A 22493-nucleotide genomic window follows, 5' to 3' on the forward strand; every position below is an offset into this window, starting at 1 on the left:
GTTAATTACCTAGATTGTTGCATATAAACTAAAGGAACATTTAGCATGTGTCTCTCAAAAGTGATAAAAAATTTTTTTTAATTAGTTTTAAAACAGCCAGAACAACAACCAGTGCAACTACAGAGCTAAATGTGAGTGCAAACAAATTGCCTATGTTATAATGAATACTGTACATGTAAGCATTTGGTGGTTGAAGATTTGAATCAGTACTCAGAAAATACACTTTGCAAAGTAAGAATAACTTGAATATTGTCACATTTATAGTATGTCCTACAACCCCAATTCTGAAAGAAATCTTAGGGAAAATGTAAATAAATACAGAATGCAATGATTTGTAAATCTCATAAACCCATTTTCATTTCGTAATAAATTACCATTTTAAGGAAAAGCTTATTTCTTTCTTTCTTTCTTTATTATTTAATGCACCCAACACTTTTTTTTAAATAGTTGGGACGGGACAACAAAAGTCTGTAAGTGTTATCAAAATTAAACAGTTGGAGAAACATTTTGCAACTAAGTAGATTCATTTACAACAGGTCACTAAGATGATTAAGTCTAAATAGTGTATCTTAGAGAGGCTGAGTGTCTCAGAAGTAAAGATGAGCAGAGTCTACAAATTGTGGAACAATTTCAGAATAATGTTTCTCAACATTAAATTGCAAATATAATAACCTAGCCATTAGGGAGGCACAAGCCAGTGTACTCTTAGTGCTGGTCCCAAGCCCAGGTAAATAGGGAGGGTTGCGTTAGGAAGGGCATCCAGCGTAAAACATACACCAAATCAAACATGCGGATCACAAAAGAAAAATTCATACCAGATCGGTCAAGGCCCAGGTTACCAACGACTGCCGCTGGTATCGTTAGCCAACAGGGTACCGGTGGAAATTGGGCTACAGTTGGCTAAACGAGGAGAAGGAGAGGGGGAAGATGTCTACAGAGACAGCAGGGAAAGGAGAGTTGTAGGAGAGTGGAGGTTAGGGTGGGCATTTAAATGGTGGTACTATGACTGGTAAAGGGAGAGAGGTAGCTGATATGATGGAGAGGAGAAAGGTAGATATGTTGTGTGCTCAGGAGACCAAGTGGAAAGGGAGTAAGGCCAGGAATATTGCAGGTGGGTGTTAACTGTTCTATTATGGTGTGGATGGAAAGAGAAATGGTGTAGGGGTAATTCTGAAGGAAGAGTACAGTAAGTGTATAGTGGAGGTAAAGAGAGTTTTTGATAGGGTGATAATCATGAAGATGAAGGAGATTGGAGACTGTAAGGTGTTGGCATGGGACAGTGTAGCTAGACAGAATCGGATGGTGGTCTGTAGGATGGTTTTAGAGGTAAAGAAGAATAGGAGGAGAGTGAGGACTGAAAGAAGAATAAGATGGTGGAAACTGAAGGAGGAAGAATGTAGTGAGAGATTCAGGGAAGAGGTCAGACAGGGGCTCGGTGGTGGAGAAGAGATGATTGGTCAACTACTGCAGAAGTGATAAGGGAGACAGCTAGAAAAGTACTTGGTGTAACATCTGGAAATAGAAAGGAAGACAAAGAAACATGGTGGTGGAATGAGGAAGTCCAGTAAAGCATTAGGAGAAAGAGGTTGGCAAAACAGAATTGGGATCAACAAAGTTATGAGAAAAGTAGACAGAAGTACAAGGAGATGCGGCATCATATGAGGAGCTTTATGAGAAGTTGGACACTGAGGAAGGAGAAAAGGATTTGTACCGATTGGCCAGGCAGAGGGACAGAGCTGGGAAGGATGTGCTGCAAGTTAAAGCAATAAGGGATGGAGATGGAAATGTGTCGACTAGTGAGGAGAGTGTGTTGAGAAGATAGAGGGAGTATTTTGAGCAGCTGATGAACGAGGAAAATTAGAGAGAGAAGGTTGGGTGGTGTGAAGTGGGTAAAGCAGGAAGTGGATAGCATTAGTAGGGAGGAAGTGAGAGCAGTAATTAAGAGAATGAAGAGTGGAAAGTCGGTTGTTTAACAGGATTTTGGAAGGTGAGAAGATGCCTGAGGATTGGAGAAGAGTGTGCTGGTACTGATCTTTAAGAACAAGGGAGATATGCAGACCTGCAGTAACTACAGGGAAATTAAGTTGATCAGTCACACCGTGAAGTTATGGGAAAGAGTAGTGGAAGCAAGGCTGAGAGAAGCGGTGACCATCTGTGAGCGGCAGTATGGTTTTATGCCGAGGAAGAGCACTACAGACACATTATTTGCTTTGAGAATGTTGATGGAGAAGTATAGAGAAGGTCAGAAGGAGCTGCATTGTGTGGTTGTGGATTTAGAGAAAGCGTATGACAGGGTGCCAAGAGAGGAGTTGTGGGATCGTATGAGGAAGTGAGGTGTGTCAGAGAAGTATGTTAGGGTGGTGCAGGACATGTATGAAGACAGTGTGACAGCAGTGAAGTGTGCAGTAGGGAAAACAGGCTGCTTCAAGGTGGAGGTTGGAATGCATCAAGATCGGCTCTGAGTCCTGTTTGCAGTGGTGATGGACAGGTTGACGGACGAGGTCAGACGGGAGTCTCCCTGGACTATGATGTTTGCAGATGATATTGTGATTTGTGGTGAGAGTAAGGAGCAGGTTGAAAAGAGCCTGGAGAGGTGAAGGTACGTGCTGGAGAGAAGAGGAATGAAAGTCAGTAGGAGTAAGACAGAGTACATGTGTGTGAATGAGAGGGAGGGCAGTGGAGTGATGCGGTTGCAGGGAAAAGAGGTGGAGAAGGTGGAGGAGTTCAGGTACCTGGGATCAACAGCACAAAGTAATGGAGAATGTGTTAGAGAAGTGAAGAAAAGAGTGCAGGCAGGGTGGAGTGGGTGGAGAAGAGTGGCAAGAGTGATTTGTGATAGAAGAGTATCTGCAAAAATGAAAGGAAAAGTTTATAGGACTGTGGTGAGACCTGCGATGTTGTATGGTTTAGAGACAGTGGCATTGAGTAAAAGACAGGAAGTGGAGCTGGAGGTAGCAGAGCTGAAGATGTTGAGGTTTTCTTTGGGAGTGACGAGGATGGACAGGATTAGAAACAAGTTTATTAGAGTGACAGCACATGTAAGACGTTTTGGAGACAAAGCGAGAGGTGAGATTGAGATGGTTTGGACATGTTCAGAGGGGGGACATGGGGTATATCGGTAGAAGAATGCTGAGGATGGAGCCACCAGGAAGGAGGAAAAGAGGAAGACCAAGGAGGAGGTTTATGGATGTGGTTAGGGAAGACATGCAGGTAGTTGTGTTGAAAGAGGCAGATGTAGAGGACAGGGGGGTATGGAGACAGATGATCCGCTGTGGTGCCCCCTAATGAGAGAGGCCGAAGAAGAAGAATAGGAAAAAAATTGCAAATATAATAATTTACATTACCTAATATCATCAAAAGTGTTACAGATTCTGGAGAAATCTCTGGGCATAAACAGTTCCACAAATGCAGGTTAAAAATCTCTCATGCAAAGAAAAAGGTATGCGTGAACATGATCCAGAAACACTGCCATCCTCTCTGGGAAAAAGTTTAATTAAAATGTACTGAGGCAAAGTGTGGTCAGACAAATAGAAATACAGATTTTTTTTATTGGAAACCATGGATACCATGTCCTCCGGACTTAAGAGGAGAGGGACCATCTGGCTTGTTATCAACACTCAGCTCTAAAAGCCGCATATTCGATGGTATGGGAGTGCATTATAGTGCCTGCGTAATGAGCAACGTGCACATTTGGAAAGACACCATCAATGCTGATTGGTATATACAGGTTTTAAAGCACCAAATGCTTTAATGCAGAAAACCTCCCTTATTCAGAGAAGGTCTTGCATCTATTACAATAAAATTACTTTGTAGAAGACACCATGCCTGTAGTCTACACCATGTAACCTTTTTAAAACATTTGGAACATCATAAAATTAAAAATACAACAAAGAACTGTTGAGCAGCTAGAATCCTGTATTAGACACATATGGGACAACATTCCTCTCCCAAAAATTCAGCAACTGTTCTCCTCAGTCCCTAGATGTAAACGGACAGATGACGTGATTCTACATAGTAGTAAACATTGCCCTGACCCTATTTTTCGAGATCTGTTGCAGCTATCAATTTCAAAATGTCCCTATTTTTTCCTTCAAATTTCATATATTCTCAGTTTATATATGTATATATATATATATATATATATATATATATATATATATATATATATATATATAGTGGAAGTGCAGTGGAACCCAGTTATCTCGCCCTCGGTTACCTCGACAACCCTATTAAGTCGACGTTTATGAAGTGGACCCGCCAAATTCTCGCTTTTTCTAAGCATTTTTTATCGGTTACGCCGAACCCTAATATCTCGAGCACAAGGGGGAAAAATTTGCCATTTAACGTTGGTTATCTCGGTGCAACCACAGAAGAACTCGCGAAAGTGGCGGAAAAATCAAGTCTTACAGCTACTACAGGTGTTGTATTGTATACTGGTGAATCTCTGCTGTTAGTTAGTGCTAGTGTTCGTAGTGTTAGTAGGGGCGCGGCGCGGCTTTGGGAAGAAAAGAGCAGCCGTTGAGAGAGTGCCGGTGGGAAGGCACATACCGGGAAACGCATGAGCGATAACAACGACCGCCGTGAACCAACATATACCAACAATAACGGACAGTGAGAGTGTGAAAGTTTAAATAGGAGCTGGTAATGATGATAAACGAGCACCATATGTGCGCGATTGAAGCCGGGAGCTTCAGAGAAAGCGGCCGAGAAAGCACCTGCCACGCTGAAGGGGGCCGAAGGGGGCGTGGCAGGTGGATTCATGACAGATAAACATGTACTGTATGTATTTTTATAGCATGCCTTCATCAAACAAATTGCGGCAACGCTGTTGTGTAAAAAACCCTTCAAAAACACGTGCATGCACTTTCTTATTTATTAACGCACATCATGTACATAAAGAAATTTCAAGCACGTAAATATACTGCTGCCATTTTGATTTTCGTTTATCTCGATCATCGGTTACCTCGATGCTTTTTGGCGACCCCCTAGGACATTGACATAATATATATATTCTTTTCTTCCCAAAGCGCATCGCGGATTCTCCCCCGATCCCGGTTCATTCTATGATTTTGCTGGTCATCACACGTTTCCACTTAAAACAAATATAACATTATTTATCTTTTAATATTTTATCATTTTATTATTATTACTTAAATATTTTTATTTGTTAGTCTGCTTGTTTTTATATTCACAATATACAGTATATTGGACTATATTTGAGGTGTGCTGATGTACCACAATTGTGTCCGATTTTTCTTTATCACATACTACTAACACGTTTATGTCGGATGGCTTGACAGTCAAATAACCTGTGCTTGATTTTCTTGAGAATGGCATGTAATATAAATATAACCCCAACTCCAACTTAAGAGGAAAATAAATAATACATTATAGACATTATATACATATAACATCGTTACAGAACATTTTTTGGTTCATTTTTCCCCCTCTACTTTCTCTACTGTTCTTCTTCTCGCTGCTCACTGTGCAATTCAAACCTGACCCCTTTAATATCATTTTATCATTCCGCAGAATTTGCTCACAAATAATATTCATCATAATATTCATCATAATTTAAACACCCACCACCTGAAAAAACACATTTGAACTGCTAGCAGTGCCAGGTAGGTTTTTCAGAACAATTTATTATTTACTTTATAATAAAAAACTCCAAAATTTGATATGCCCAATATAACCTGAAGTCATTTCCAATTCAGTACTTCACAGCCACTTATCCTCAGCTGGAATTAAAAACAAGTGCATTCAGAGACTCTTGCCTTTGCACCAAATGCTAAACTAAAGCCAGGAGGAATCACAGACAGTGACAAATTATCACACAGTAATGTGTCAGTGTGTCGGTGCTAATTAGACACCATGTGGCTGCATTTTCCCAAAAAAATGATAAACCTCTATGACATTATAAATAACAGAATTGACTTATTAGAATGATGAAATGAGAGACTCTGTATAATTAGAACATTATCAGTGTGGATTTCAGAAGTGAAAGAAGTGATAAAATTACCCGCTTAACCCCTAGTGATGAATAAAAAGAAAATCCCAGATACCGCTTGGTTTTCTTCACTGCCTCTTCACAATCTTCATGTCACTACCTTGTGCTTTGAAAAACTGATCTGGTTTGTGTTTGTGTGCTTCTTTGGCGTGTGTGTGTGTGTGTGTGTGTGTGTGTGTGTGTGTGTGTGTGTGTGTGTGTTATCAGGCCCTGTAGGGAGTGGCTGCCTGTGGAGACATAGCTGAGGCTGCTCTTTAGACGATGTGATTTGGATGGCATTTTAAAGCCCTCAGAGTTCAGCTAAGCTTTTAATTGGGCTTAATGAGCTAAGGGAGAACTGATATGGTGGTCAGGCTCGTTAATTAGCCGTCACTGTAGGGGTGAGCACGCTCTTCATCGTTAGGATGACACAAGCAGAAAAATATATCACTATTACAGCACATAAAATATAGCAGCTGCCGTCTGACTTCTGCAATGTAATAATCACAAAGTGGGATTTGCGTGTCACGTGATATAACGAGTCTAGTCGAGAGCCGTGACTGCTGCAATCTCTTCGGGTCTGTGTGATATACAAACACAGACTTCAGAAGGCGAGAAGTGTGGCGTTTGCAATTCTAAGGCGCCGCGGCCATGGTGTTTGCACACTTGCACATAAGCAGTTCTCACAGCAGGCCTTCACCCAAAAGTGCTATCCCTGCTAATAATAAACACGTTTTAGTTGGCAGGTGGTGCATTATGCAAATGAGGCCTGTTCCCTGAGGTACAGTATTTTCTGCTAGCTTTCATTTAGTGTTTTTTTTTTTGGCAGCTTTCATTTGTTGCTCATTTTTTGGGTGTAGTATTCCTGTTTGGATTGCGGCATCTTGTACATAACATGAAATGTTTATTTTGTTTTAGTGGTTCCTTTGGGGTTCTCCACATTTAGGTCAAATAAAAAGATGAAGTGTTGCATAATTCTGGGGGCTGTGGAAAACACACAGAGATTTGCGCTACTTAAAGATGTTCCAGCATTAATTTGTTCACTCAGCAAATTCATTTATTTACCGAAGCATCTTGAAACTTGCTCATTTGCTCATAGACTATATAAAATGTGTTCAAATTGTTTTTCAATGAAGTGAATTTTCTCGAGTTTGCAACTTCCACGTGAAAAGAAACAAACACATTAAAACTCGTACATGGCCAGGCCGAGTTTTCCCATTCAGCTAGGGTTTGAGTATTGCTTTCACGTAAAAGTAAACAAAAATGAGTCTCTTATAATAGAGTGGGGCAAGGGATGCAGTCAAAAACATCACACAGTAGAATTCCATCCTAACATAATAAACAGGTCACAGTCAGCAGGAGACTCCATTTCTCAGCAGCCACCACAACCTCCCAATTTGGCCAAAATTGATGGCAGCTCACAATCAACACACACTTCTTCTGTCTCAGTGACTTGTTCCTGGACTCATTATGTTTTCCTGTTGCCATACTGTTTGCCCCTGGCTTTTGTTTTTGCCTCTCTGGACTCTGTATGTACATCTCTAACCTTTTGTTCAGTTTGGTTGTTTTCTAGCTCACAATTTGGTCTGTTATATTTGCACTTGCATTTGCCTCCATGAGCCTTGATTTACATGACAATAATCCTTCAACAAGTGATCTCTTATACACCATGTATTTTGTTGTTTCAAATTTAAAATGGCCAAAACCAAAAATGTATTTTTAGAACAAAAATGTTCAGCATTATTACTGTGAAGTATACGAAATGTGTTAGCTAATCTACTCTTGTTTAATAATAGCTAAGTAGGTTATATTGATCGGTTTTTATTTAAAAATATTTTCCATTTAGGTTGATGGAATGTGAGACCACTGCATCAATGCATCATTGAAGCAAACAGTTGCTCAGGCTGCTGAGTGGTGAAACAGAAAAGCTTCACTATATCATCTGAAAATGACAATTTTACAGTCATTTGTAGCTGGAAGTTTAAAAGAACAAAAGTGGTTATGCTCTAAGATAAGGATATAAGATAATCACAAGGATATTAGCTAAACAAGGGCATCTGTATGTCCATCATGTATGTGGAAGAGGGTTAATAACGTTTTCTTCCAAGTGTGAGAAGGTGAGCAGACGTTGACTTAAGCTGTCTTAACTGTCATTTATACAAGACTTGAAGTTGAGAAGAAGTTGATTGGCTCATCTTTTTATTTTTTTGGTGAAAAATACTTGTGAAGTTCCAATGATTTGTAAAAAAAAATAATAATAATAATTTGCAAATCTTTCATTTAAATATGTATTGTTTGTTCTCATTCATTTTATGTATTTACATTTATTTATGACAATCTATTTAAATCTCAATGTATTGTAGTTTTGTACACTTTTGTAATTTCATTCTTGTCTCTATGAACAACCAGTGTTTGCTATGACTTGTCCATGAAATTCCTGATCATGCTCATACACTCGGCCAAATAAACTGACCCATCTTAAATTCCTAAAAGTTCAAGGTCAAATCTTTTTTCCAGTAAAAACCTTCAGAGACCTGCTTTAAAGTCACACTAAAGTTTGTAAAATATTTGTGTATCATGAGTCTTTTAGCAGAAATCCTTTCAGCAGAAAGTAATCTGAATGGACAGACCGGTCAAATTCTGTGTAGCTGCATTCTTCTAAGATTCAGCCTCACTGGAAAAACTAAACTAATATTGAATATATGCTAGGAAAGTAATGCTGTATCATAAAATAAAAATCGAATCATGTTCTAATATGCAAATGAATACCATACAGTGCAAGTTTACCAGAGAGAAACTCTGAGTTTGTGCTAAATTACGACAAATGAAGACTTACCACTTCCTGAAACACTTAAATTAGCACTTTTGAAGTTTGCTTTTAGAATTCAAGAGTTATATCTATATTAAGTGTGTAATCTTGCGTACCAGTGTAGATTAATTTATTGCTAGAGACTCAAAGCACTTTTGTACGTTGCTCTGGATAAGGGCGTCTGCTAAATGCCACAAATGTAAAATGTAAAATGTAAATTAGTTGTTATTGTTGCTATTGCATATTCATAGCATCTGGGTCTGATAGAGTTGGTTTGGTTTTGATAGTTTGTTTAACAACATAGTGTACAGAAATGTGTCAGAAATCAGCTTTACTGAAATCCGCACGTGATATATATATATATATATATATATATATATATATATATATATATATATATATATATATATATATATATATAATACATACAAAAAACTGTATAATATCCACATTTGCATTGGTTTAAGTGCAAAGTTTTGTCTGTGTATTATGTATGCAAGTGTTTGCATTTGTGTATCACCTGTCCAGGCCCAGCAACCTGCTGCGTGCTGCCTCAAGGCGCTCTGAGTATTTTTCCGACAGGTTGATGAAGGCCCTGATGATGGATTCTTTGGCCTCAGGGTAAGGGCAATGTGCGGTCAAGATCTCCTTTGGTATCTGCTCCAGAACACCAACATACTCCTCTGCTGTTGCAGCATGCAGTCGCTCCTACAAAAGTGCAGTAACCACATTTTTAAGCAGTGAGTAAAATCTGATTCATAAAAATAGTTTCAAACACCTGGAGTGATTTATTATAATTGAAGCTTTATTACTGGAAAAAAACAGTGCAGCGATATACAATGCAATATATTTCTCACTATACTGTATGTAGTAAAATGTCAATATGTTTCTGTCCTTTTTTTCTTTTACAATGTATATTACACAAACATCTTAAATATAATCAGTTTTAATATATCCATTAGTACACATTCTGTGTGCTTTCTGTCAGCTCCAGTTTTTTAATTGTCAAATACAGTATGAGTCCAATGACTGTTAACATATCAGCCCGTATACATGCTATAATATTTGAAATATGAGACCACTGTTGTCTGAGGATTGACAAACATCGTTTGTTTGCATAGGTTTTCAAACCCCCCCCGTCACATTAATATTTGGTTAAGCCACTTTTTGCTGCAACAACAAATTAGAGTCTTCTGGGTGTATATATATATATATATATATATATATATATATATATATATATATATATATCAGCTTTACATACAGTGACAAAATGATTTTGGCCCACTCCTCTAAACAGATTTGGCAAGTTTTGCAAAGTTTTGGTTGACTGCAATATTTAAATAGTGCCACAGATTCTAAACATGATGTAAATCAGGATTCTGACTAGTCCACTGTAAGACATTTTTCTTTCCTTGAGTCACTCCACAGTTGCGCTTAGGATCATTAAAGGTGAAAGTGAAAGCTGAAAGGTGAATTTTCCTTCAATTTTCAGGTGGACACAAGCCATCTTTATGCAGTGTTCCTAATAAGGTTGAGTGGTGAACTCTGTGGCTTCTCTGTCAAGATTTTTCCTATTGTTAGAGTACTAAGCTCTGAGCGACAGCCTTTTCTTGGCAGTTCCTGGATGCTGTGCTGCAGCCTCCATTTCCTGGTTTTTAATCCAACTGCGCTCACTGGGATATCCACGCATTTGAATATTATTTTGTAGCCTTTAAATAATCTATCCATTTTTATTACTTCATCCCCAACTTATAATGCTCTTTTAGTTAAAATAGAAAACACATTTCTGGATAAAGCTCTCTCATAAAGATGGCTTAGATAAATCCCAGAATGTGCAAAGCTTTACCAGGAATACTGTTAAGAGTATAAAACACTTTCAACTTTTTTCACAGTGTTACTGGGCTATGTATTATATAAAGTTTGTTATCGTTAAAAATATGTACCACTGTGATGTAGAATTCTTAAATATGATTGGGCAGAAGATTCATTTTCCATAACTGAAGCTTGTGCTTATATGTTGTAATTAATTGAATAGCAGTTTATTCACATGTATGATTTTCACATAATACAATTTTAATTATAAAAGGATTCAAAATGTGGAACATAAATAAAACAGAGATTTTATTTAACATTTATATAAGGAGTATGTAGTGCCAGTACTCGTAACACTTCATATTCAATGAAGTGGAAGGATGGTGCAGTTTCTTAGTAAACAGCTGTTATATTATACCATACACAAGTGATACCTTGTTTCATAGGCCATCCACATTTTCAAACAGACCTATTTACAGATTTAAAAAGAAATATGATGATTTCTTGTAAAATAAAATTGACAACTTGTTGGCAAATTGATGTGATATCTATCTATCTATCTATCTATCTATCTATCTATCTATCTATCTATCTATCTATCTATCTATCAGCTTTACATACAGTGACAAAATGATTTTGGCCCACTCCTCTAAACAGATTTGGCAAGTTTTGCAAAGTTTTGGTTGACTGCAATTTTCAAATAGTGCCACAGATTCTAAACATGATGTAAATCAGGATTCTGACTAGTCCACTGTAAGACATTTTTCTTTTCTTGAGTCACTCCACAGTTGCGCTTAGGATCATTAAAGGTGAAAGTGAAAGCTGAAAGGTGAATTTTCCTTCAATTTTCAGGTGGACACAAGCCATCTTTATGCAGTGTTCCTAATAAGGTTGAGTGGTGAACTCTGTGGCTTCTCTGTCAAGATTTTTCCTATTGTTAGAGTACCAAGCTCTGAGCGACAGCCTTTTCTTGGCAGTTCCTGGATGCTGTGCTGCAGCCTCCATTTCCTGGTTTTTAATCCAACTGCGCTCACTGGGATATCCACGCATTTGAATATTATTTTGTAGCCTTTAAATAATCTATCCATTTTTATTACTTCATCCCCAACTTATAATGCTCTTTTAGTTAAAATAGAAAACACATTTCTGGATAAAGCTCTCTCATAAAGATGGCTTAGATAAATCCCAGAATGTGCAAAGCTTTACCAGGAATACTGTTAAGAGTATAAAACACTTTCAACTTTTTTCACAGTGTTACTGGGCTATGTATTATATAATATAAAGTTTGTTATCGTTAAAAATATGTACCACTGTGATGTAGAATTCTTAAATATGATTGGGCAGAAGATTCATTTTCCATAACTGAAGCTTGTGCTTATATGTTGTAATTAATTGAATAGCAGTTTATTCACATGTATGATTTTCACATAATACAATTTTAATTATAAAAGGATTCAAAATGTGGAACATAAATAAAACAGAGATTTTATTTAACATTTATATAAGGAGTATGTAGTGCCAGTACTTGTAACACTTCATATTCAATGAAGTGGAAGGATGGTGCAGTTTCTTAGTAAACAGCTGTTATATTATACCATACACAAGTGATACCTTGTTTCATAGGCCGTCCACATTTTCAAACAGACCTATTAACAGATTTAAAAAGAAATATGATGATTTCTTGTAAAATAAAATTGACAACTTGTTGGCAAATTGATGTGATATCTATCTATCTATCTATCTATCTATCTATCTATCTATCTATCTATCTATCTATCTATCTATCTATCATCTATCTATCTATCTATCTATCTATCTATCTATCTATCAGTCTGTCTGTCTGTCTGTCTGTCTGTCTGTCTGTCTGTCTGTCTGTCCGGCCGGCCGTACATCATTTCACACTATGGGCTATAAATCCTACAGTAACTAGGGCAGGATTGTTTTCTTTCTCTCATCGAATTAATGTAGTTGAAAATAGAATCAGCATCAGCCTGCTAAAATATGCAGTGCTGAACAGTGCCAGAGTGATAAATACCTCCAGTCCAGCAGTGCTTAGCTCTTGCTCAAGAGCAACACACTCATCCTGCAGTCTGTCCATCACAGCCTGCTGCTGTTCCTTCACAGATACCACCTGGGGAGAGACAGACAAATAGGTAAGAATAAAAAATGAAGGAGGAGAAACATTTCTGTAAGCAAAGGCACAGACAGAGGTCATGAGTTCAAGAAAAAAAATAAATAAATAAAACAAACCACATTTTCCAAGGAATCATTTATATGGTCTAAAGTATAAGTACCAGGAGATAATATATTGAATGATTGAGATCATTTGCAAAGAGTCACTGACCCAGAGGTTTTTAAAAGTCTGCCTGTCATTTCTCTCATTCAATTACTTTAAATATACATTTAACAAACAAATTTAGACTGTAATAGCTTTCGCCTACATTTACTTTTCCTCCTCCGTTTCGATTAACTTCTCTCTTCTTTCTGTTGTTACTTATATTCATCATTAATAAGCAAGATGAATCATATCACACAAGAAAAAAACAAGAATATAAAACAATCAAATGGGTCTAGCATAATTTTTCTTCCATTATTTGTTCTTTGTGTTTGTTCTATTTCTTCATAAAGCAATAGTTCATTTAATTTTATAAGAATAAGGAGCTGTGTCTAAAATTGCACACCCAATAATTATAGTATAACACACTAACTGTTTAAAAAAGGGGTTTGGATTTTGGCTTTAAACACCACTTTGCAAGATTTTCCAGTTAAGGTTTCAGGAGCCGTCACTGGTAGTTTGCCATTTAAAACCTTTGTGATTATAAGCTAAATGTTAGCCTTTACATAGCAACAGTCGAGATGAAAGCATTGAGATGTATGCATTCCTTCTCAAAACACTGAACTGTATAATCAATTAACAAATTATATGTCTACATGCTAGCAGCCATTCTCCACTGATCATCGATGGATCCTCAGTGGAGATTGTCAAGAGCACCAAATTATTTATACTTAACCATATTATACCGTTAACATGCTGTTTGTTGCACCTCTCGACTGCTGCTACTGCTGTTTTTGCACTGCATTGTGTTTTTTTACATATACTCTTGTTCATAGTCTTTTATAGTTCTCTTTGCACAGTACTGTATATTCAGAGTCAAGTCAAGTCAAGTTTATTTCTATAGTGCTTTTTTTACAACAGACATTGTCTCAAAGCAGCTTTACAGAAATCAACAGTCAAGGTAAATGGTGTGCATTTATCCCTGATGAGCAGCCATGGTGACTGTGGCAAGGAAAAACTCCCTTAGATGTCATGAGGAAGACACCTTGAGAGGAACCAGACTCAAAAGGGGAACCCATCCTCATTTGGGTGACATCAAGAGTGTGATTATAGTCTTTCAACAATACAGAACACTGGAGAGTGAGAACTAACATGAGCACTGGAGTGTTAGATTATGAGTAATGTTCTTTCTACAGTCTTTTACAGTCTTTATGCTTATAAAACTAGGAGCTACTGAGCAATTCATAAAATAGCTTAACATTTTCGATCATCACAGATCCAACACCAGCTTCTCCATGCCAGAGCCTTAAAACACTCCAGGAGGTCCAATGTCAAAACTCCACACATGTAGTGGGATCCAATTGGCACTGGTACGTCTCTGGGTGGTACGGGAAGTTTGCGAGTTCGGCATCTATTTCTTTAAAGGTCCATAATCCTCATGAGGTGGGACGTGACTGGAGCTGGACAAACCTCAGGATGTCTCGGGATGGGGAGAGAAAGAGAAGCAGTGGAGAGAAATTAGCATAGCTGCTGTTCATGATATTAACAGCACAAGTTAATAATGTGCATTTGATCAGATATACTGAAGCACATGTTTATGATATGTGACGTATAATATGTGTAGCTTTGCTAAAAAGATACATTTTTAATCTGCTCTTAATACAATATAGTATTAAGATATAGTATACAATAGGTTTATCGATCTTGTGTTATGTGTATTGTTCCACACTGTCTTGTGTTGTCTGTCTGCAGTGTTTTTTCTACACTGTTTGCACTAGGTTGCATTTTATGTAGATTTATGTTGTTTATTGTAGCTCTGTGTTGTTTAGTGTAGCACCAGGGTTCTGAAGGAAAGTTGACTCATTTCTTATTGTGTACTGTGTACCACTGTGTATAGTAGAAAAGACAATAAAAGCGTCTTGACTTGACTTGACTTAACAAATTGCTACTTTGTTTGCTGTGTTGTTATGAGCAGCCATTTTGATTACAGTGTTTATTAATTGGTCAGTTTAATGTTCTAAACTCAAAGATGTCTACAAAACATAGGTATGCTACATTTCAAAAACTCTATGAAAGTGAAGGTTTGGGTTGGTACTTTAAATGTTGGTACTATGACTGGTAAAGGACGAGAGATAGCTGATATGATGGAGCAGAGAAAAGTAGATATGTTGTGTGTAAGGCCAGGCCAACAAAGATTGGTAATTGGGGCAGACTTCAATGCCGATGTTGGTAAAGAGAACATAGTTTTAGCTGCATCAAAACACATTTGGAATGCTTCCGCGTTGCTCACATTCTGAATCACATGTGCAATCCGGCCAACGGCAAAGCGCAACGTCACCGGCGGGGTGACGTCACGACCAGGAAGCTACAGAATGCGCATGCAGTAGGAACTCAAGCTACATCAAAACGCATTGGGAATGCTTCCGCGTTGCTCAAACTCTGAATCACATGTGCAATCCGACCAACGGCAAAGCCCAACGTCACCAGCTGGAAGCTACAAACGACCAGGAAGCTACAAAATGCACATGCCGTAGAGCCGCTTAGGTAAGCACATTGTGTTTGAATCTGTGCAGGCATGAGATTTTAGAGCAAGCAAAATTTCTGACTGTGTGTTCCTCATTACCCCCGCTTCATTCGGGGGGTACATGTGTAGTAGAAGTAAGCAGGCTCCTAAGAAAAGAGACCATAAAAGTGGTCCCTCCTTTATTTAGAGATTCCGGCTTATACGGGGTTCCAAAAAAGAACGGGCCAGTTCTAGATCTATGCTCCTGAAACCACTCGCTTATGAGGCTCAGGTTAAGGATGCTTACTCCTAAGCAGGTCGTGTCTCAGATCAGGTCCAAGGACCGGTTTGTCACGATAGATCTAATGAATGCATAATTCCACTTATCCATCTATCCTGCTCATAGGATTTTCCTGAGGTTTGCTTTCTGGGGCGAAGCTTACAAATATCGGGTCCTCCTTTTCGGCCTGGCGCTCTCACCCCGCACCTTTACAAAATGCACAGATTCAGCTTTGACCCCACCCAGGCTTCGGGGCATCTGTATTCGGACCCAAATTGATGATTGGTTGATATCAGCTCGATCAGAGCGTTTGGCAGTCCGGCATCAAGTTCTCTCCTGTATGAAGGAACTGGGGTTAAGACGAAACACCCAGAAGAGTGTGCTTTCTCCAGTACAGAGAACCACCTTCTTAGGCGTAGTGGGGGACTCGACTGTTAAGTGGGCACAACTGTCTCCCATTTGGATCGAAGCTATCGTCACAACAGTCAAGAGAGTGAGAGAAGGTCAGTCATTCACTGTGAAGCAGCTCCAGAAGCTGCTGGGACTTGTGGCAGCAGCATCCAGAGTGATTCCACTCAGTGGAGTGGTTATGTTCCAAAAGTTATGGAGAGAGTTTGCAAGGAAAGAGCCCGTCTCCTCCTGGTGGCATCTTGATGGCTGGGAAGACTATGGTTAACGGACATGGTGTCCCTCCTCAAAGAACCTCCTTGGAAAATTCCTCCCAGGAGCGATCTCCTCTCCCAGGTGGGGGGAACTCTGGTTCACCCCCACCCAGAGTATGGAGGCTGTGGCTGTGGCCCACGAGGGGGCACAGTTCTTAGCAGCTGGTCTCTCTACTGAGGTAGCGGAGACCATCCCCCAATCCAGAGCTCTACGAGGAGGTTGTATGCCGCTAAAAGGTGCTTGTTCTCTGTGCGTTGTAGGCACCACCAATTAGACAGTTTGCCACAGGGTTGGCTCTTCGACCCTTAAGGGTTACGTGTCCGCTATCGGAGCTTATTGTACCCCGCCTGCTGGGGGACAATGCAGTCACTGGGTAGACACCTTTGGTGACAAGTTCCTGCATGGCACCTGGAGGCTGAGGCCCGGGACGTGACCCAGAGTGCCTGTGTGGGACTTGCCTGTCGTGTTCGCGGCTCTGTCTGATCCCCCCTTCAAGCTATTGGCTGAGGTGGTATGTACCACCAGGGTATGTACCTAACGTGCCCGTGGCTCCCCATGACCTGTTGTGTTGCAGGCATTCTACTGTCCTCCCTTTCAGCCCCTGACCAGGAGAAACAAACCAACTCTGGAGTCCGTGGTGAAAGTCAGAGCAGCTGTTTGTCTGCTATGGCCCCTATAGGCAACAAGCAGATTCTCAGTAGGTGGATTGTGGATGCTATTTCATATGAGCCCTCTGGTTTTCCCGCTCCTTTCAGGGTCAAGTTTACTCCTGTTGGAGTGTGGCGGCCCCTATAGCCTGGTCCGCTGGAGTCCCACTCCAGGACATTTGCAATGCTGCGGGCTGGTCCACCCCGCTGACCTTCGTCAGGTTCTTACCTCGACCTTAGAGGAAATTCCGGCTCCTCTGTCCTGCGTTCTGGATGTGCTCTCACACACTAGGCAAGAACTGGTCAGTGTGGCATGATTGGACACTCGTTCCCAAAACGTTTCAATGCAGCTTGAGTTCCTGAAAGGGAACAACTCCAGGTTACGTACTTAACCTTAGCTCTCTTATGGCCTTAAGGAGAAGGAGGAGCACAGGGTGGCATATAAGAGTGGAGGAAGGTGCACAGAAGTGGACTATGTTCTATGTAGGAGATGCAACCTAAAGGAGATATGTTTTTTGCCGGGGACAGTGTAGCTAGACAGAATTGATGGGTAGTCCGTAGAATGGTTTGAACAAAATGGTGGAAACTGAAAGAAGAAGACTGTAGTGTGAGATTCAGGGAAGAGGTCAGACAGGGGCTCGGTGGTGGTGAAGAGGTGTTGGATGATTGGGAAACTACTGCAGAAGTGATAAGGAGACAGCTAGAAAGGTACTTGGTGTGACATCTGGAAATAGAAAGGAATACAAAGAGTGGTGGAATGAGGAAGTGCAGGAAAGCATAAACAAAATTGGGATCGACAGAGTGATGGGAAAAGTAGGCAGGGGTACAAGGAGTTGTAGCTAAAGAAAGGAAATGTGTATGAGGAGCTGTATGAGAAGTTGGACATTAAGGAAGTAGAAAAGGATTTGTACCGATTGGCCAGGCAGAGGGACCAAGCTGTGAAGGATGTGCTGCAAGTTAGAGCAATAAAAGATTCAGATTGAAATGTGTTGACTAATGAGGAGGGTGTGTTAAGAAGATGGAGGGAGTATTTTGAGCAACTGATGAATGAAGGAAATGAAAGAAAAGAGAGAAAGAGAGAGAGAGAGAGAGAGAGAGAGAGAGAGAGAGAGAGAATTAGAAAAGGTTGAATGATGTGGAGATGGTGAAGCAGAAAGTGCACTGGATTAGTAAAGAAGAAGTGAGAGCAGCTATTAGAATGATGAAGAGTAGAAAGTCGGTTGGAACAGATGACGACATAACGGTAAAAAGTATGAAAATGTTTATTTAAGTTGGCAATGAAGTTTTTAACCAGATTGTTCAACAAGATTTTGGAAGGTGAGAGAATGCCTGAGTAATGAAGAAGGAGTGTGCTGGTAACGGTTGTCAAGAATAAGGGAGATGTGCAGACCTGCAGTAACTACAGGGGAATAAAGTTGATCAGTCACACCATGAAGTTATGGGAAAGAGTAGTGGAAGCCAGGTTGAGAGAAGAGGTGACCATCTGTGAGCACCAGTATCATTCCATGTTGAGGAAGAGCACTACAAAATGCATTATTTGCTTTGAGAATGTTGATGGAAAAGTATAGAGAAGGTCAGAAGGAGTTGCATTGTGTGTTTGTGGATTTAGAGAAAGCGTATGTCAGGTTGCTGAAAAAGTAGTTGTGGTATTGTATGAGGAAGTCAGGTGTGTCAGAGAAGTATGTGAGGGTGGTGCAGGACATGTATGGGGACAGTGTGACAGCAGTGAATTGTGCAGTAGGAACAACAGACTGGTTCAAGGTGGAGGCTGGACTGCATCAAGGATCGGCACTGAGCCCTTTCCTGTTTGTAGTGGTGATGGACAGGTTGACAAACGAGGTCAGACATTTTATTTGTGGTGAGAGTAGGGAGCAGGTTAAGAAAAACCTGGAGAGCTGGAGGTACGTGCTGGAGTGAAGGGAAATAAAAGTCAGAAGGAGTAAGACGTGTTAATTAAGTTAAGTGTGTTAATAAGAGGGAGGGCAGTGGAGTGGTGTGGTTGCAGGGAGAAGAGGTGCAGAAGGTGGAAAGCCAAGGAGGAGGTTTATGAATGTGGTGAAGGAAGACATGCAGGTAGTTGGTTTGAAAGAGGCAGATGTAAAGGACAAAGTAGTATGGAGACGGATGATCCGTTGTGGTGACCCCTAATGGGAGCAGCCGAAAGAAGAAGAAGAAGAAGTTCTTGCATTTATTCATATTTGCACTGCACCTTCTTCGCATTTTTAGTGCATCATAGTGAATGAATTTTATTTTTTGCTTCTTATTGTCAAGAAATATTTAATACAAATTAATACAAAGATTTAATAATCTCTCTCTCTCTCTCTTTATAAATTATATAAACTAAATTATGACTATGGTCATAGTGTGTTCCAATGCAGTGGCATAAACCTTTCAAGTGACACTAAATGGCATTAGAAAAAAAGCATTCTAGATGCATATCTGTCTTGACATTGTCATCATGCAGAACATTGTAGTCCATGTGGACAAAAACAATTTAAATAACTATAGGGCTATTAACAGGGGGTGAGGATGCTAGGCTAAAATTGTTAATAGTATTATTTAAATGTTATTAGCTATGATTTTATGTAAACTGGCCTTGGCCTAAAGAGCTCTTTCTGGCATATTCCTCAGAGAAATGATTTAATCCTACTAAAGAAATGACTATGTAGCTCCATATTTTGGACAATTTATTTCAGGGTCTGCTCTTACCTTAGGGTGAAATTTACCAATGGAGGAAGCACTTACATTCTGCTTGAAAGCTAATATAGAAAATAAAGCCTACATCCTCCTGTCCAGGCAAGCTTTCTCACATTTTAAGATTTATCTTCAAAAAAATCTATAAAGGTTTGAAACGAAGTAGATCCGCTTAAAAATCCATAATACAGGAAGAGAGAGAGAGAGAGAGAGAGAGAGAGAGAGAGAGAGAGAGTGGGTTTTTATTTGTATATAGCAGTGAATGAGAAGAATGAGAGAGCCAGCTTATTAGATGACTCATATCTCATGCCTTGGAAAGTGTGCCCTCACCAACAGCATGTATGTATCACCGAAGCCATTAACATACTGAATATGAACCCTGTCCCCTTTTCCCATCATTACTCGCACTAGAGGTGAGGAATTTAATAATCATACACAGGCAAATAGCATTAGATCCTTCCATTCAGAGCTTCAGTTATGTAATGTGGGTGAAGGGTGTGATAAAAAATGTTCGCAGTAAGATGATAAGGCCTGCATTTTGTTTTTAGGTGGAACATCGCAGAGCAACTGTTTTCCATTTACACTGTAAAATTGATAATCTAAGCCAAGAGATTTAAATAAGCTGATTAAGGGGAAAAATAAAAATACTAAAATGCAAAAGATCCCAAAATGTAACCTAATTGAATCTTATACCTAAAACAACCCATGGAGACAAACTGACTATGAGCAGTAAGATTAATAGTTAATAATTAACAATAAATTGCAAATCATTTGTGAATTTAACAAGAACGGTTTCTGAAAAGGCTCAAAAAGATTGTTAACAGTAAGGTGTTTAAATAACTGGAAAGCAGAGACATGCTATACGAGTGTTGTAAGAAGGTTAGAAACAGGACCTCCATTCAGAGCTTCAGTTATGTAATGTGGGAGAAGGGTGTGATAAAAATTTTCACAGTGAGGTGACAAGGTGTGCAAACTGGTGTTTTTTTTCCAGTGGAACATCGCAGAGCAACTGTTTTTTTGCTTTTTGTTTTTTTTTCATTTACTCTGTGTGTGGTCCAAAATTCAATTTAATTACTTACATTTAGGACAAAACCAATAGATTCACATGAATCTGCTATTCATCAAAAACATTAAGAACACTGACTATCAAAGACTGTAGTGTATGGAGTGTGTGAACATACTGTAAAAATACACAATTTATGTCAAGGCGATCTATTTATATTCCTACAATGTGAAGGTATTTCTAAGAGACACATACACACAGCACATTCTCCAATCTCCCATCAAAACCAGAGGAGCGTGACTGATACAGAGAGTCTACTACATGTTCTATGTGTCTGTTCAGCTACTTTCGCTTTCTTCTATCATGGCTTCTTGTTTTATGAATAAAATGTATCAGTTTGCTGCCAGAAACCCATTTTAATTCAGTAACACACTGTACAGTCAATTGGTATATTCTTATCATAGAGCCAACTAGGACGATGATGGAAAATGCAGTGACCGTTTCACATCTAGCATGTGCTTGTTCCATATTTTAAACCACATTTTTGTTTAATCTGCTGCTCCTGCTACAATACAGAGCAGTTAAACACAAACTCTGAACATATTCTTTTGCATCATATAGCACGTGTTTTAAGATTAAAATATTTATTTGGCCTTACTTTTGCTTTGATTACAGCAATCCTTTACAATGGCATTTTTTGTTAAGCTTATGCAAAGTCACACCATCTATTTCTATCTCCAGCCCATTTCTTCAATCTGGGAAGGGTTATAAGGTCAGTTTTAAACAATTTAAAAATTCTACAGTAAGATTAGCATTAGATTATTCACAAGTGGAAAACATTCAAGACATTTGCCAGGAGTGGATGTCCCAGACCATTTATCCGATTGATCAGACCATACAAAGAGAGAAATTTAGAAATTGTTTGGAGAAATTTGCAAAAAAAACAATAAGAGTAACATTTCAGAGACTACAGCCTCATTTAGCAAATCTGAAAGTTCATGACAGTACAATTAGAAAAGAATTTTGAACAAACATGGGTTGTTTGGAAGGGCATCTTCTCTCTAAAAACAGCATGTCAGCATGGTTTAGGTAGCAAAAATACCACAAGACAATGTCCCATTTAACAATGTTCTTTGGACAGACAAGACCAAAGTGGAGATGGTTCATTATAACATAACATCTGTCTAGCACAGTGTTGGTGAAGTGAAGATTTGGGTTTGTTTTGCAGCCACAGGTTCTGGCCACCTCATTCAAATAGAGCATAATTGAGTCTGAGGAACAACTAGCAGACCTGTCTGATAAGATCAAAATTAATTTGGGGGTTATATTTTGTGGTGTAAAACATCCCCAAGCTCAGACAACATCTGGGGAGCCAATCCGTGCAGAGATTTATATATCAGCATGAGAATCCGACCTGGAATCTGACAGGAAGCCAATGTAAGGATTCTTAAGCTGGATCAATATGATCGCTAGTGTTTGCTCTAGTCACGATTTGAGTCTGATTTTTGCACATACTGCTATATATTTAGTTTTGGCTTATTTAACCTATCAAGAAAATTAATAATTAATAATAAATTGCAAATAATTTGTGACTTTAACAGGAACGGTTTCAGTACTAAAAAGCTTTAAAAAGATTGTTAACAGTAAGGTTTTTAAATAACTAGGAATCAGAGACACACTCCATGAGTGTTGCATTTACCGGTACATTTACAGCATTTTGGCAGACGCCCTTATCCAGAGCGAATTACAACTGAGCAGGGTGGGTTAAGGGCCTTACTCAAGGGCCCAACATTGGCAGCTTGGTGGTGGTTGGAT

At 39.1% G+C, this 22493-nt stretch overlaps 1 protein-coding gene across 3 annotated transcripts in view; it reads right to left on the reverse strand.

The window, feature by feature from the left end:
- The window catches only part of LOC124383134 (coiled-coil domain-containing protein 148-like), a 77622-nt gene that overhangs the window by 49407 nt on the left and 5722 nt on the right, over positions 1-22493 (reverse strand). For 2 of the 3 annotated variants that reach the window (XM_046845526.1, XM_046845527.1), the window contains exons 3-4: positions 12649-12744; positions 9319-9506 (exon numbers count right to left, since the gene is read on the reverse strand). In XM_046845526.1, coding sequence (XP_046701482.1) covers positions 9319-9506; positions 12649-12744 — 284 coding nt within the window. Of the gene's footprint in view, positions 1-9318; positions 9507-12648; positions 12745-14147; positions 14196-22493 lie in introns of those variants that run through there. The other variant, XM_046845528.1, reaches the window with a different exon arrangement.

Source organism: Silurus meridionalis, chromosome 3 (assembly GCF_014805685.1).
Source record: "Silurus meridionalis isolate SWU-2019-XX chromosome 3, ASM1480568v1, whole genome shotgun sequence".
Taxonomy (NCBI): Eukaryota; Metazoa; Chordata; class Actinopteri; order Siluriformes; family Siluridae; genus Silurus; species Silurus meridionalis.